At 57.0% G+C, this 15719-nt stretch overlaps 1 protein-coding gene across 3 annotated transcripts in view; it reads left to right on the top strand.

The window, feature by feature from the left end:
* Positions 1-14495, top strand: part of MICALL1 (MICAL like 1) — a 34657-nt gene extending 20162 nt beyond the window's left edge. For 2 of the 3 annotated variants that reach the window (XM_033189041.1, XM_033189059.1), the window contains exons 9-16: positions 1353-1768; positions 5746-5880; positions 6517-6643; positions 6763-6853; positions 7004-7077; positions 10688-10802; positions 11358-11404; positions 13188-14495. In XM_033189041.1, coding sequence (XP_033044932.1) covers positions 1353-1768; positions 5746-5880; positions 6517-6643; positions 6763-6853; positions 7004-7077; positions 10688-10802; positions 11358-11404; positions 13188-13309 — 1127 coding nt within the window. In that variant the 3' untranslated portion in view covers positions 13310-14495. Of the gene's footprint in view, positions 1-1352; positions 1769-5745; positions 5881-6516; positions 6644-6762; positions 6854-7003; positions 7078-10687; positions 10803-11357; positions 11405-11689; positions 11848-13187 lie in introns of those variants that run through there. The other variant, XM_033189049.1, reaches the window with a different exon arrangement.
* Positions 14496-15719: the final 1224 nt, after the last annotated feature.

The raw sequence follows: 15719 nt of genomic DNA on the forward strand, positions 1-15719 counted from the left end.
GACAGTCGGAACTTGGGGATGGGGCCCGGGCCTGAGGTGGGGGTGTGGTGAGGCAGAGCCTCCCAGGCCAGGCACCGTGTGTTTCATGGGTGACCTCTCATTTAATCCTAGAGCAAACCTGTGAGTAGGTATCGTCACCTCCACTTTGCAGGTGAGGAGACTGAGGCACACAGAGGCTAAGTAGTTTGCCTAAAGCCTCTCAGTGCTTAAGCTGTAGAGGCAGGATTTGAACCCACAGAGTCTGGCCTGAGTCCATCTCTTCACCCTCCCTGTCGTGCTCGTTAAATGTGATGTCCATTGGTGTGCTCAGTGCAGCGAGGGGCTCACAGAAAGGAGGGGTTTGCTTGAATCCTAACTCCGTCACTGTCGCTGCAGTTCCTGAGCGACCTGGGCTCTCACCTGGCCATGTGTGATCAGGTGTAATGACTCTGACTGTCCCTGAGTCTGTCTGTAGTCCTCCATGTGACATGGTGGCTCAGCTCCAGGCTGCTGGGCCTCCTCCGCCCAGTGCTTACCCCTTCACCCAGGCATGCTGGAGTTTTTGGCCATCACCTTCTCCCAGTCTTCTGATACCCTGAGCTGGGTTTTTGGCCCTCACCTTCACCACGGCTGGGTCTGGCCGCCTCTGAGAGTCCCATGGGACCCCCTCACACAGTGGGACAAGAGCATGTCAGAGCTGGCAGAGGCAGGTGCTCAGGGGGTCCGAGTGGAGCCCTGGGAGCCCAGCTGAGGCTGGCCTGTCTAGGTGGAGGTGGTGGACAGCTTCAGGGGACAGCAGAGGGGCATGAGCTCTAGAGTCAGATACAGTGGATTCAATCCCAGCCTTTTCTGGGGTGAGCACCCTCTCCTCTCTGAACCTGTTGCCTCATCTGGAAAATGCAGATAATGTGTTTGGAAGCATCATATCTGTCAGCCACAAGGAGAGAAATTGGTGCCCGGCAGTGCCTGTCCCAGAGCTGGTGGCTCTGGAACACAGCGAGGGCTGTGTGCCCCTCCCCGCTGCCTCCACACTGCAGATCAGGGGCAGAGGAGAGGCCGTCTCTCTTCCTCTGGCATTCCCAAGGTGGTTTTGCTGTGGGTGCCTTCACGGGGGCTGTGGGGAGTGTGGGGAAGTGGAGGCAACAGGCAGAATGCAAGGTGGGAGGGGCAGGATGGACTCGGGTGGCTGGATGCACCTCACAACTTCCGTCCTGCTGGCCGTTTGCTGTTCCCTGGGCCTTGGCCCTGTCTCCATGTGGAGGGCTTGGGTTTCCAGGGCTGCCTGCGGCTCTGTGGAGAGTGCAGCTGAGAGGTGGGGCTGGAAGCCCCTGTGATGCTCCCCTTGTGAGGTGTCCTGGTGCTCGTCTGCACAGCTCTCCACGCCTCCCGCCTCTCGCACTCGGAGCCGCCCTCAGCCACACCATCGCCAGCGCTCAGTGTGGAGAGCCTGTCATCCGAGAGCTCCAGCCAGACTGCAGGTGGGGAGCTTCTGGAGCCGCCAGCTGTGCCCAAGAGCTCCTCAGAGCCTGCTGTCCATGCCCCTGGCACCCCTGGAAACCCTGTCGGCCTCTCTACCAACTCCTCTCTGGCGTCCTCTGGGGAGCTAGTGGAGCCTAGAGTGGAACAAATGCCTCAAGCCAGCCCTGGCCTTGCCCCCAGGACCAGGGGCAGCCCAGGTCCCCAGCCAGCCAAGCCCTGCAGTGGCGCCACCCCAACACCTCTCTTGTTGGTTGGAGACAGGAGCCCCGTGCCTTCCCCTGGAAGCTCGTCCCCACAGCTGCAGGTAAAGGTGAGTACCCCCTCACCCTCACTAAAAGTGACATCCTCTCTAGTGGATGCGGGTCTGGTCTCAGGGCAGAAATGTCCAGGGCCTTCTCTCTTTTTTTTTTTTTTGAGATGGAGTCTTGCTCTGTGGCCCAGGCTGGAGTGCAGTGGCACGATCTTGGCTCACTGCAAGCTCCACCTCCCAAGTTCACGCCATTCTGCCTCAGCCTCCCGAGTAGCTGGGACTACAGGTGCCCGCCACCACGCCTGGCTAATTTTTTTTTTTTTTTGTATTTTTAGTAGAGACAGGGTTTCAACATGTTAGCCAGGATGGTCTTGATCTCCTGACCTCATGATCCGCCCGCCTCGGCCTCCCAAAGTGCTGGGATTATAGGCGTGAGCCACCACGCCCGGCTGTTCAGGGCCTTTTCTATCTTTGCTGGCCTCTGATTTCCTGAGTGGCCTTGGCCAGCCTATCTACCCATTACCCACTCTGTTCATTGAGGCACAAACCCAATGTGCCTTCTTCCATCCATCTGCCAGAGCTCCCACCCGTCTATCCACCTGTCCACACGCATAGCCTTCCAGGTCTTAGGTATCAGGGCCCCTGTTTGCCTCCCATCGTCTGCACTGGCCTATTTGGGTTCCATTCACCAGCCACTAGTCATCCTGTATTGTCTGTCCACTCTTCCATTCACTCAGGCTCTACTGATGCCAGACCCTGGGCAGAGTTGTATTAAAACCCTGTCCTGGCCGGGCGCGGTGGCTCACACCTATAATCCCAGCACTTTAGGAGGCTGAGGCAGGCCGATCACTTGAGAATAGGAGTTTGAGACCAGCCTGGCCAACATGGTGAAACCCCATCTTTACTAAAAATACAAAAATTAGCCAGGTGTGGTGGTGGGCACCTGTAATCCCAGCTACTCGGGAGGCTGAGGCAGAATTGCTTGAACCCGGGAAGGGAAGGTTGCAGTGAGCTGAGATGGCCCACAGCCTGGGTGACAGAGTAAGACTCTGTCTCAGAAAAAAAAAGACCTTGTCTTTGGCCTCCAGGGGCTCACGATCTGCTCAGGGAGATAGGCATAATGGTCGTTTTGGAAGGTGACCCATGGTAGGACACAGAGCGGAGGGGATGACTCCCTTCTGCAGAGACCTGGGTCTCCCCGCCATGGAACAGGGGAGCTGGGGTTTCTGAATGCCTCCCAAGTGCATGGCTGCCTGGGCTCCCCAGGTCATGTGGACATTGTGGTCCCTTATCTCCAAGGCGCTCCCAGCCAGGTCAGGGGGAGGGGTTGTAATGAGCACGCTGCTGCATGTGGAGTTTGTAGTGGGCAGGGGGTCAGCCCCCAACAGGCAGAAGGACCCAGGACACACCGCTTTCCTGGATGCTTCCGTTGTGTGCCATGGGGGTGTTTACCGAGCAGAGCAGATGTGGCCCTATCCTGTCCTCCTGCTCCCTTGCTGGGCTTTGTCTTTTCTTGGGTGACATGGGCGTGGGGAGGGTCTGGCTAGGCACCCGTCCAGGCTGCTCCTGTTCCACATATGCTGTGTGCTGTGGGCTCACCTATTTCTCAGCCCCACACTGAGAACCTGGGGATTGCCTGGGCTCAGCACTTTCCTCGGCACCTAGTTCATGAGGGGCCTCTCTTGCAGCCACAGCCCCTTTGGAAGGCCCCATGCTCTGCAGGCCTCTGAGCTCCCAAGGCTCATCTGGCCCCAGGTAGAGGGTGGCAGGATGGCCTTTGTGGAGCAGCTGAAATTGTGGCCTGACCCTGCCCATGTGCCTCAGGCACCACTGAACCTTCCCTGGCCCTGGCAAGAGCCTCCTGGGCACTGCTTCTGGCTCTGCCTCCCATCTGCTGTGTGTCCTGGAGCAGGCCCCATTCTCCTCTGGGCCTCGGGCTCCCACACATGGTGAGGGGCTGCCTAGCACTAAGTGTCCTGAGTGCTCGGAAGACTCCCTGGCTCCTTGGTGGTGGAGGGCACGGGGGTGGGTCAGCTTCGGTTTCTCCTGTTTTGTGTCCTGGGCTGCGTAAAGATTGGCCTGAAGTTTTGAGGTTGAGAAAAGGCTGAAAACCTTTGAGGGGCTCAGGGGCTTTGGGCTGCTTGACTCTGCCGGCCCCTCTGGGTGTGTTGAAGGGGGCAGAACCCCAAGTATACCTCCTTGTGGGGAACCCCTGTCCCACTGTCACCCCAGGATTAGGAGAGAATTTCAGAGGCAGTGGGGACCTTCAGGTGCCACCCTGGGTCATTGGGTAGGTGCTGCCATGTGGGAGCCAAGCCCTGGCTCCTTGCTGTGCCCAGACTTGGGCCCTGGCACCCTCCCTGCTTCAGAAACCCCAGAGCAGCCCCCACCCCAAAAGCCTCTCCGCCTGGGCAGGCACAGACCTCCCCCTGCTCTGCAGCTGCTGAGGGAAAGCTGGGTCAGTGCTTCTTGGAGCATCCCAGGTCTCAGGTGAGGCCTCTGTAAGGGACTCACAGTGACTCCTGTTTCCCATGAGCTGGGAAGAGTGGTTGGGAAATAGTGACATTGCCCATGTGGTGGGCAGGGCCTTGCCATGCCCCGCTGGTGGGGCTGCCCCGGCTGTGCTGGCCTCAGAGAGGGCAGGGGTCTCCCCAGAGGCAAGGAAGAATGCAGAGCCTGGGCTCTGGGTGTGTGGGTACTGGGCTGGGCAGCAGAGGATGAGATCTTTCTCTGGCAGGGAGGGAGGTACCCTCTTAACTCCATCTGGTCAGGCACTTCCTGGCTGGGTGACCCTGGGCGAAGAACTTCACCTCTCTGAGCCTCAGAGTCCCCACTGGGGAGAGGGTGGTTATGAGGCCTGAATGAACTCCCAGAGCTCTGTCTTGCCCTACACCCCATGCCACTCTGTGCCTCTGGGGAAACCCCTGCCTTCCCTGAGGCTAGCACAGCCAGGCACCCCCACCACTGGGGCATAGTAGGGCACTGCCTACCACATGAGCAAGGTTCTAACCACTACCCCTCAATGCTAGATGGCTGCCCAGGCCCTGAAACAGACAGATTCTCATCCCAGCCCGGGCTCATGGGAAGTGTGTGGCCATGAGCAAATAACTAAACCTCTCTGAACTTGAGTTTACTCAGCTGTGAAATGGGCACTGTGGGCTGGGCGCGGTGGCTCAAGCCTGTAATCCCAGCACTTTGGGAGGCCGAGACGGGCGGATCACAAGGTCAGGAGATTGAGACCATCCTGGCTAACATGGTGAAACCCCGTCTCTACTAAAAAATACAAAAAACTAGCCAGGCGAGGTGGCGGGCGCCTGTAGTCCCAGCTACTCGGGAGGCTGAGGCAGGAGAATGGCATCAACCTGAAAGGCGGAGCTTGCAGTGAGCTGAGATCCGGCCACTGCACTCCAGTTTGGGCGACAGAGTGAGACTCCGTCTCAAAAAAAAAAAAAAGAAAAAAAGAAATGGGCATTGTGATACCCACTTGGCAGGGTGCTTGGGAGAATTCAACACAAATGTATAAAAAGGCCAGGTGTGCTCATCCCAGCACTTTGGAAGGCCCAGGCAGGAGGATCACTTGAGCCCAGGAGTTTGAGACCAGCCTGGGCAACAAAGTGAGACCTGTCTTTACAAAAAAAAAATACAAAAAATTAGCTAGGCATGGTGGTGCGAGCCTGTAGTCTCAGCTTCTCGAGAGGCTGAGCTGGGAGGATCGCTGGAGCCCCAGGAGGCTGAGGCTGCAGTGGAGCCGTGGTTATGCCACAGCTGCACACCAGCCTGGTGACAGAGTGAGACTGTCTCAAAAAAGTGTAAAAAGTATCCAGTGCAGTAATTGACAGGCAAGAAGAGCCCTGGAAATGGAAAGTTTATTGAATGACTGAGTGCATCAGAGACGGAATTCGAGGAACTGTCTCTTTGCCTGGGTCCTGCTGGCCCTGGAGTGTTGGTCTGCTTTCCACGGTCCCAAATATCAGGCTGCTGGGGTCTCACGTGCCATCTTCTCAGACTCACCCTGTGTCATGTCTCCTTGCCTTTAGTCCTCCTGCAAGGAGAATCCTTTTAACCGGAAGCCATCGCCTGCAGCGTCCCCAGTCACAAAGAAGGCCACCAAGGGTTCCAAGCCTGTGAGGCCTCCTGCCCCAGGACACGGCTTCCCACTCATCAAACGCAAGGTACCAGCTTGGAGCCCCCTGAGACCAGGCTGGCCTGGGCTGGCACCTCCCACTCCGCAGCTGCAGGCTTCCCCTGGGACTCTAGGGAGGCTGGCTGGCTGGGCAGCTGGCCTCAGATGCTCAAGAGAGCGCTCTTGGGCAGCCCAACTTGAAGGTCTAACTTGCAGCCCGGAAAGATTTGGAGCAGATCAGCCCTTCACCACCAAAAGCAGTAGGTGGTGCCTTTAATTTGTTACTAACAAGTTCAAGTATCAAGCACTCATGATATGCTGCTACTTAAGCTGATTAGAGTGTTCTCAAGTTTATCTCTGTAATAAGGTCACTCTCACTGACATTGTGATAGCCTTTCTGGAGTGGCAGAGAGGAGGCATTTCTGTGAAGGGCAGGGAGTCATGCCACCTTCTGGTGTGCCTGTTGGTGCTGGGACCAGTGGCATGCAGGGTTGTGGCTGTCCCCACACTGGCCCCTTCCCTACACTGGGACCCTGCCTTCTAACCATGCTGGGGTGGGGGGCAGGGCCCGGGCCCTGGAGCCACCAGTGGTCAATGCTGGCCAGAGAAGAGGGCAAGTCTCCTGGCAGCAACCAGGCAAGGGAGGGCTCGGCTGGCCGTCAGGTGACCAGGAGCTGTTGGGCAGGTCCAGGCTGACCAGTACATCCCTGAGGAGGACATCCACGGAGAGATGGATACCATTGAGCGCCGGCTGGATGCCCTGGAGCACCGTGGGGTGCTGCTGGAGGAGAAGCTACGTGGTGGCCTGAATGGTGCGGGAGCGGCTGGGAGGGCCTGCTGGGTGGGGCTGGAGGGCAGGAGCCTCTATTCCCTGGGGAACTGAGCCAGGCATGGTGGCCAGCCCTGGCCTCAGTGGGTGTCTGGCTTCCAGAGGGCCGTGAGGATGACATGCTGGTGGACTGGTTCAAGCTCATCCATGAGAAGCACCTATTGGTGCGGCGAGAGTCCGAGCTCATCTATGTGTGAGTCTCCCCGCCCGGGGCAGCCCTCCCTGGAATCCGTAGAGCTTAGAATGGAGAACCCTTACCCTCTTCCCTCATCAGCAACAGCACAGGGCAGGGCAGCCGGGGCTCGGGCAGAATTGTTAAGAGTCACCTTATTCCCACCTCTAGCTTCAAGCAGCAGAACCTGGAGCAGCGCCAGGCTGATGTCGAGTATGAGCTCCGGTGCCTCCTCAATAAGCCAGGTGAGCGCAGCCACTGGCATTCCCCTGGCACCTGCCCCGGGGCCTGGTGATATGGAGGAGTGGGGGAGCGGGCAGACAAAACCCCAGGGGGATGCACAGGCAGACTAGGGACAGGGCCAGAGGAGGAGGTGCAGGGCAGGGCTGTCTAGGTCACCCCTGAGGATGGGAGAGACTATAACAGGCAGTAAGCTGGCCGGGGCTGCATTGGAGAGGGAACCGCACAGACAGTGTGGGTTGTGGATGTCCGTGATACCAGGGATGACAGACTCTCAGTGAATGAAGATCAGGCCCAGGACCAGCCCGGCCTGGTGTGTACATGGGTCAGACTGTTCCTTGTTCTGCTGCTAACTTGCTATGTGACCTTGGGCAGGATTCTTAGCCTCACTGAGCCTCAGTGGCTTCAAGTGTAAGACGGGAATGAAGGTCCCCACCTCCTTGGGTATTCTTGGGACCAGAAGACCGTGGACGTGGACTCTGTACCCTCTGAGGGGCTGATGACTGACGGTTACCTTGTGGCTGAGTTGGGGTTTGGTGAGAAGGACTCCTCACACGCCCTGTGACAGTGGAATGCAGTGAACCGCAGCTGCAGGCAGAGACCCCAGGACTGTGGAGAGCCCAGAGCTGGGAGCCAAGGCTTTTGACCACTTTCTTATGGCTCAGGCATGGTGCCAGCCCTGGGCAAGTGCCATGTTGACAGATGGGAAGTGGAGGGCCAGAGAGGTCAAGGGACTTGGCTGTGGGTGACGGGGCTGGGCTTCCATCCACATCTCTGATCTGGGGCTGTCCCCTCCAGACTGTGGGGATGGTGGCAGGGAAACTGTCTACTGACTGGGGAATTTGGGAGGCTAGAACATCCCAGGGGAAGCCACAGAATGTCCCAGGCTTCTGCTGCCTTGTGTGAGTCACTCCCAACTCTCCAGGAGGCTGGGGTGCGGTCACCACTTGGATCCCACAGCGGCGCCCTGTGGCCAGAGTGGGCATGGCTCCTCTGCCTCCCTGGCTAGCCTGGCCCCGGGCTTACTGGGGCTTCTCCAGCCCTCATGTGGTGGCTGTGCGTCCTGGGCTTGTCAGCCTGTCCCGGATGTTGCTTTTGGAAGGGTGAGGCTGGTGTATGAGGCCCCGAGTCCAGTACACCATGAGGGCCATTGCTTGGGGGCATCAGGCTGCTGGGTTCAAATACCAGCTCCACCTTCACTGTGTGGCACTGGTCAGAGATTTCATGTCCCCGAGTCTCCGTTTCCCCGCACGTAGACTGGGGACATAACGTACCCAGACCCCAGATATGGGAAATGGCAAAGTGAGATTCAAACTTGGGTGGTGATTTGGAGGCCCTGCTCTGTCTCCAGAACCAGGTTGGGCCACCTGCTCCTCAATTTTGGCAAGGTGAGGCCATGGGGGAGGGGGCAGTGGCCAAGGGGGCTTCAGGATATTTATTTATTTTGGGGGGTATTTATTTATTTATTATTTTTTTAAAATTTATTTTTTATTTTTTGAGATGGAGTCTCGCTCTGTCACCCAGGCTGGAGTGCAGTGGTGTGATCTTGGCTCACTGCAAGCTCTACCTCCCAGGTTCACGCCATTCACCTGCCTCAGCCTCCTGAGCAACTGGGACTATAAGCGCCCGCCACCACGCCCGGCTAATTTTTTGTATTTTTAGTAGAGACGGGGTTTCACCGTGTTAGCCAGGATGGTCTCGATCTCCTGACCTCATGATCCACCTGCCTCAGCCTCCCAAAGTGCTGGGATTACAGGCATGAGCCACTGCACTTGGCCCTATTTATTTTTTATTATTTATTTATTTATTTATTTGAGACGGAGTCTCACTCTGTTGCCCAGGCTGGAGTGCAGTGGCACAATCTCGGCTCACTGCAAGCTCCGCCTCCCCAGGTTCACGCCATTCTCCTGCCTCAGCCTCCCTAGTAGCTGGGACTACAGAGGCGCCTGCCACCCTGCCTGGCTGTTTTTGTATTTTTAGTAGACATGGTGTTTCACCGTGTTAGCCAGGGTGGTCTCGATCTCCTGACCTTGTGATCCGCCCACCTCAGCCTCCCAAAGTGCTGGGATTACAGGCGTGATCCACCGTGCTCAGCCCTGGCCCTATTTATTATTGTTATTATTATTATTTGAGTCGGAGTCTCGCTCTGTCACGCAGGCTGGAGTGCAGTTGTGCAATCTTGGCTCACTGCAAGCTCCGCCTCCCGGGTTCACGCCATTCTCCTGCCTTAGCTTCCCAAGTAGCTGGGACTACAGACGCCCACCACCACGCCCAGCTAATTTTTTGTATTTTTAGTAGAGACGGGTTTCATCGTGTTAGCCACGATGGTCTCGATCTCCTGACCGCGTGATCTGCCTGCCTCAGCCTCCCAAAGTGCTGGGATTATAGGTGTGAGCCACTGCACCCGGACTATTAGTTTTTTTGAGATGGAGTATCACTGTGACACCCAGGCTGAAGTGCAATGGCGTGAACTCAGCTCACTGCAATCTCCGCCTCCCGGGTTCAAGTGATTCTCCTGCCTCAGCCTCCCCAGTAGCTGGGATTACAGGCGCCCACCACCACACGTGGCTAAGGATATTTATTTATTTATTTATTTATTTATTTTTGAGACAGAGTCTTGCTCTGTTGCTCAGGCTGGAGTGCAGTGGCATGATCTGAGCTCACTGCAACCTCTACCTCCTGGGTTCAAGCAATTCTCCTGCCTCAGCCTCCTTAGTATCTGGGATTTCAGATGTGCACCACCACGCCTGGCTAATTTTTGTATTTTTAGTAGAATGAGGTTTCACCATTTGACCAGGCTGGTCTCGAACTCCAGACCTCCGGTGATCCACTTGCCTCAGCCTCCCAAAGTGCTGGGATTACAGGCATGAGCCACCGGGCCCGGCCTAGGATATTTATTTGAAGGCAGGGAAGCCTGTGGCGGTAGATGTTGAGGGAAGGCCAAGTGTAGGCACTCATCCCTGGAGCCTGCAGGCTGGGGGAGGGGGAATACTAGGGCTCTGGTGGGCCCTGGGGGTGGTCCTGTGGGTTGGCTGGGGCCTTGAGAGGAGAGGAGGCTGGAGGGGCAGCAGGTGTGCCTGGCTTCAGGGGAGCCTCCTGCTGGGCTCCCTGCCCCCAGCATCCCCTCTAGTCTACCTTCCTCCACAGCCTTGGATAAATGTCCCAGTATGTCACTTGGATCACGTTGCTTCTCCTGCTGGAGGAGCCCTGGGGTTCCCTGTTGTCTCCTGTCCCCTGCCCCACTCTGTCCCTCCTGAATCTTGCCTCCCGCCAGAAGCCACCTAGTGAACATTTGTTGAATGGATGAATGAACATAAGCATGAGACTCTTGGTGCCGCCCTGTTCTTGCAGCATGTGCTCTGCTGGCCCTGCTGGGGCCCTTTGCAGGCTCTTTGGTAGGCAGCCTGGTGTCCTTGGTCTCTTCTGTCAATAACCTTCTTTTCCCAAGAACTTGTAAGCCCCACCTGTCGGGGCCCTTCCTTTCTGCGCTGTTAGTATCTAGCATGGTATTTAGCACGGGGCTGGCCTGCAGCACTTAGGCAGTGGCTCCTGGCGGCCGGGGGAGGAAGAGGGCTTTCCTACCACTCATGCCCCCTAACTTTTCTCCCTGGGCAGAAAAGGACTGGACGGAGGAGGACCGGGCCCGGGAGAAGGTGCTGATGCAGGAGCTTGTGACCCTTATTGAGCAGCGCAACGCTATCGTCAACTGCCTGGATGAGGACCGGCAGAGGTGACATGGCCAGGGCTGGGGGCTCCTGGGAGACAGGGCCAGAGCAGATCAGGCCCATGGCCCCATGGGTGGGGCAGCTCCCTGGAGAGCCAAAGACACAGCCCACACCTCAGGCCAGGCCAGCCCTGCCCTCCTACCAGCGATCCCAGTACACCCTTGCTCAGCCCTGTGTGGACAGAGAGGGCATCTGCTGCTTCCTCCTGTGGGACTCTCAGCTGCTGCTGTTTTTTTTAATTTTTTTAATTTTTTTTTTTGAGACAGCATTTCGCTCTTATTGCCCAGGCTGTAGTGCAATGGTGTAACCTTAGATCACTACAACCTCTGCCTCCCAGTTTCAAGCAAATCTCCTACCTCTGCCTCTCGAGTAGCTGGGATTACAGGCATGAGCCACTACACCCAGCTACTTTTTGTATTTTTAGTAGAGACAGGGTTTCACCATGTTGGCCAGGCTGATCTCGAACTCCTGACCTCAGGTGATCCACCTTGGCCTCCCAAAGTGCTGGGATTACATGCGTGAGCCACCATGCCCAGCCTAACTGCTGCTGCTTATTTCAGGGAGGAAGAGGAAGACAAGATGTTGGAAGCCATGATCAAGAAGAAAGGTGAGGCCCTTGCTGGGGATGAGGCTGGTGCCAGTTGAACTTCGGCATTGGGGGTAGAAGGGAGGGATTGGTTGAAGGGAGGATTGGGGTGGGCACTACCAGGATGGCTGTGCACAAACTCCACAGCCTCTGTTTTGCAGAGAGGGCTGTGTGTAGCAAGAGAGGCCAGCCTACAACCAGGAAGGCTGTGGCTTAGGCTTGGAGGGTAGCCGTGGGATGCCCTGATGCCCACAGAGACGACTGTGGATTTGCCCTCAGCTGTGCATTCCCCCTTGAGATCTGCAGCTGGTTTTGTTGGAGTCTGTGGGCCCAAACAGCAGTGCTTCCTGGGGACCAAGTGGTGCTTGGAACAGTTAAAAGAGTACTGGACAGGAGATCGAGACCATCCTGGCTAACACAGTGAAACCCCATCTCTATTAAAAATACAAGAAATTAGCCAGGCGTGGTGGCGGGCGTCTGTAGTCCCAGCTACTCGGGAGGCTGAGGCAGGAGAATGGCGTGAACCCGGGAGGTGGAGCTTGCAGTGAGCTGAGATTGTGCCACTGCACTCCAGCGTGGGCGACAGAGCAAGACTGTGTCTCAAAAAAAAAAAAAAAAGGTAAATGGGGCCGGGCACAGTGGCTCATGCCTGTAATCCCAGCACTTTAGGAGGCTGAGGTGGGCTCATCGCCTGAGGTCAGAAGTTTGAGACCAGCCTGGCCTAACATGGTGAAACCCCATCTCTATGAAAAATACAAAAATTAGCTGGGTGTGGTGGCACACTTCTGTAGTCCCACCTACTTGGGAGGCTAAGGCAGGAGAATTTCTTGAACCAGGCGGCAGAGTTTGCAGTGAGCTGACTACACCACTGCACTCCAGCCTGGGTGACAGAGAGTCTGTCTCATAAAAAAAAAAAAAAAAGAAGGCCGGGCACAGTGGCTCAAGCCTGTAATCCCAGCACTTTGGGAGGCCGAGACGGGCGGATCAGGAGGTCAGGAGATCGAGACCATCCTGGCTAACACGGTGAAACCCCGTCTCTACTAAAAAATACAAAAGAGAAAAACTAGCCGGGCGAGGTGGCGGGCGCCTATAGTCCCAGCTACTCGGGAGGCTGAGGCAAGAGAATGGCGTAAACCCAGGAGGCAGAGCTTGCAGTGAGCTGAGATCTGGCCACTGCACTCCAGCCTGGGCGACAGAGCAAGACTCTGTCTCAAAAAAAAAGAAAAAGATAAATGAATGCCATGCTTCAGAATTCCCAGATTCTAGGCCGGGTGCGGTGGCTCATGCCTGTAATCCCAGCACTTTGGGAGGCCAAGGCCAGGGGGATCACAAGCTCAGGAGATGGAGACCATCCTGGCTAACACAGTGAAACCCCGTCTCTACTAAAAATACAAAAATTAGCCAGGCGTGGTGGTGGGCTCCTGTAGTCCCAGCTACTCGGGAGGCTGAGGCAGGAGAATCGCTTGAACCCAAGAGGCGGAGGTTGCAGTGGGCCAAGATTGCGTCATTGCACTCCAGCCTGTATGAGACTCAGTCTCCAGAAAAAAAAGAACTCCTGGATTCTGCATGTGCTGACCATTCTGATCTTTCCCCAAACACTGGAGGTGGGAGGGGGAGGATGGGCCGCATCCTCTAGATGAAGAGACAGAGGCTGGGAAAGGTGAGTGGCTTGTCCCTCCCAGGCTCCACACAGGAAGTGGTGGGGCTGGCTGAGCCCTGCTGGCCATGCCCAGGCCTGTCACTGGCTCTAGCCTGCCCTGGATGGACTCTTCTCCACTTAAGTGCTCCTCTCTCTGTGCTGCAGAGTTCCAGAGGGAGGCTGAACCCGAGGGCAAGAAGAAGGGGAAGTTCAAGACCATGAAGATGTTGAAACTGCTAGGAAACAAACGTGATGCCAAGAGCAAGTCCCCCAGAGACAAGAGCTAACAGCACGAGAAGCCAGTTGCGGACTGCCCCCTCCTGGACTAGCCCCTGGGCTGTGCTCTGTTTGAAGGGGGCCCTGCTCCCCTCAGATCAGTCAGGAGGAAGATGACTAAGGGAAGAGATCCTCTGGGTGATGGCCTCTTCCTCCTCAGGGGCTTCTGACTGCTCTGGGCCAAAGAGTCTCTTCTTTCTTCTCCAAGCCCCAGGCAGAGGTGACTTGGCCCTGCCCAACCTGATTCTGATGACTGCAGATGCTGCAGTCCCAAGGGGCAAATAGGGTCCCAGGGTCCAGGGAAGGGCGCCTGCTGAGCACATCCACCCCCTCACCCTGCCCAGCCCCTGCCATGAGCTCTGGCCTGGGTCTCCACCTCCAGGGTCCTGCTCTTCCAGGCAGGCCAGGAAGTGGCGCTGGGCCGCACTGGCTTCTTCCTGCCCCAGCCCTGGCTCTGAGTCTCTGTCTTCCTGTCCTGGGCAGGCGCCCCTGGATCTCAGTTTCCCTCACTCAGGAGCTCTGTTTCTGAAGTCTCCAGTTAAGTTTGAGTTTATGACTGAGAGGCCTGTACTGTCAGACGTGAGTGGGCCTGACGGGCAAATCCATCCCTCTCTCCCTCACAGTTCCAGGAACAGCTTCCCTTGTCTCCCCTTACTCCACAGGGAGCCTCCCTTGCCAGGACCGGGGCTGCGATGGCCACGCTGGGGCAGGTGGGTGCCCTGTTGGCTGCTCTCAGTGCTGCCCCCAGGCTGCAGTTCCAGTCCCTGGTTGTCAGGTAGGAAGAGGGTACACTCGAAGCACGTGCTCATCTCGTTTCCTTAACGTCTGTAGGCTGACCCCTCATTTAGGCTTTCCTCCGCCACCCTGGTCTAGGGGAGAGGCTCGCTCCCGCCCGTGGTCATCACTGGTCTGTCTCCTCTGTTGTCTGTTCTCTCCCTGACTCCCTCCCACCGAAGGCCTGATGGCCACTCACCCCTCTGGGATAGCTATGGGAGAGGAGGAGTAATGGGGGCCACCACCTTTTCTATAGGAAACGTGCCCAGCAGCTCTTGGTCAAAGCACTGTTGCTATAAGCTATCTCTGGGACGCCTCTAGGCCCCCTTCCCTCTACACGCCTCTGGGAAAAGATCACACTGTATTAACTCTCGAGGAGTTTCCTCGCCAATAAACAGACAACCTCAACTGCCAGTGCCCTGCCGCCTCTGGCCACAGCGGCAGCCTTGTCTGCCCTCCCGCCTGCCTCTGCCACAGCTGGTGGCTGAGCATCTCTGGCCCCCCAGAGGCCATGTTGGGGCCATCCTCCAAGAGGGATCTCTGCCCTCACCGCCTGCCACTGGGCAGGATCCCTTTCCTCTGCAGGGAGAGGTGGCTCCTCGGCCAGCAGCCCCTGGCAGGCTGCTTCTAAACACGCCTGTTGGCCTGGAGCTGGAGCCACCAACTCCAGGGCCTTTCCAGGGCCAGACAGGTAACACGCATGAACCCAAGTGACAGCTCCGACGGGCTGTTTCGGTGTCAGGAGACTAAGCTGGCAGGGGCAGGGGTGAACTGGAGGCAGTTTGAGGGGCTGCCTTCCTCACTCAAGTCACCTGTGGCCTGTGGGGCTGAATGTGGGCCCGGGGCCATCCTCCAAGAGGGATCTCTGCCCTCACCGCCTGCCACTGGGCAGGATCCCTTTCCTCTGCAGGGAGAGGTGGCTCCTCGGCCAGCAGCCCCTGGCAGGCTGCTTCTAAACACGCCTGTTGGCCTGGAGCTGGAGCCACCAACTCCAGGGCCTTTCCAGGGCCAGACAGGTAACACGCATGAACCCAAGTGACAGCTCCGACGGGCTGTTTCGGTGTCAGGAGACTAAGCTGGCAGGGGCAGGGGTGAACTGGAGGCAGTTTGAGGGGCTGCCTTCCTCACTCAAGTCACCTGTGGCCTGTGGGGCTGAATGTGGGCCCGGTGTTGCCAGATCCTTTGTTTGTCATAAGAAGCTAGAAATCCAGATTTTATGTGTGTGTCATTTGTAAATGCTGAAAGCTAGCCTGGATTTCATTCAAGGGTTGGCTGATACTGTGTGTCCAGGGTGGGCTGGATTTGTCCTGGGGTTCTCTGGTTTGCTGCCTCCTGACTACATGATGGGGCCTTTGAGGTGGAGGACACTGTTCCCATCAGGTTGCACCCTCTGCCCTCAGGTTCTTGAGGGTGTGTGGACACAGAGGCTTTCCATGGAATGTCCCTGAGCCGGCCCTTGATCGGGGCCTCACCACTTCAGGGCCGTGTTTATTCTGCAAACCAAAACTTGGGTCATGTGGCCTGATGGGATTATGAGACTCCCTCCAGGTGCCCGAGACAGGGTTCATATTTCCAAAATATTGTGGTGATTTACTAGGTCAGGCAACTGACAGAATACTGGAGAAGGTAGGGATCATGGGTATCAGG

Source organism: Trachypithecus francoisi, unplaced genomic scaffold, assembly GCF_009764315.1.
Source record: "Trachypithecus francoisi isolate TF-2019V2 unplaced genomic scaffold, Tfra_2.0 Contig01580, whole genome shotgun sequence".
Lineage (NCBI taxonomy): Eukaryota > Metazoa > Chordata > Mammalia > Primates > Cercopithecidae > Trachypithecus > Trachypithecus francoisi.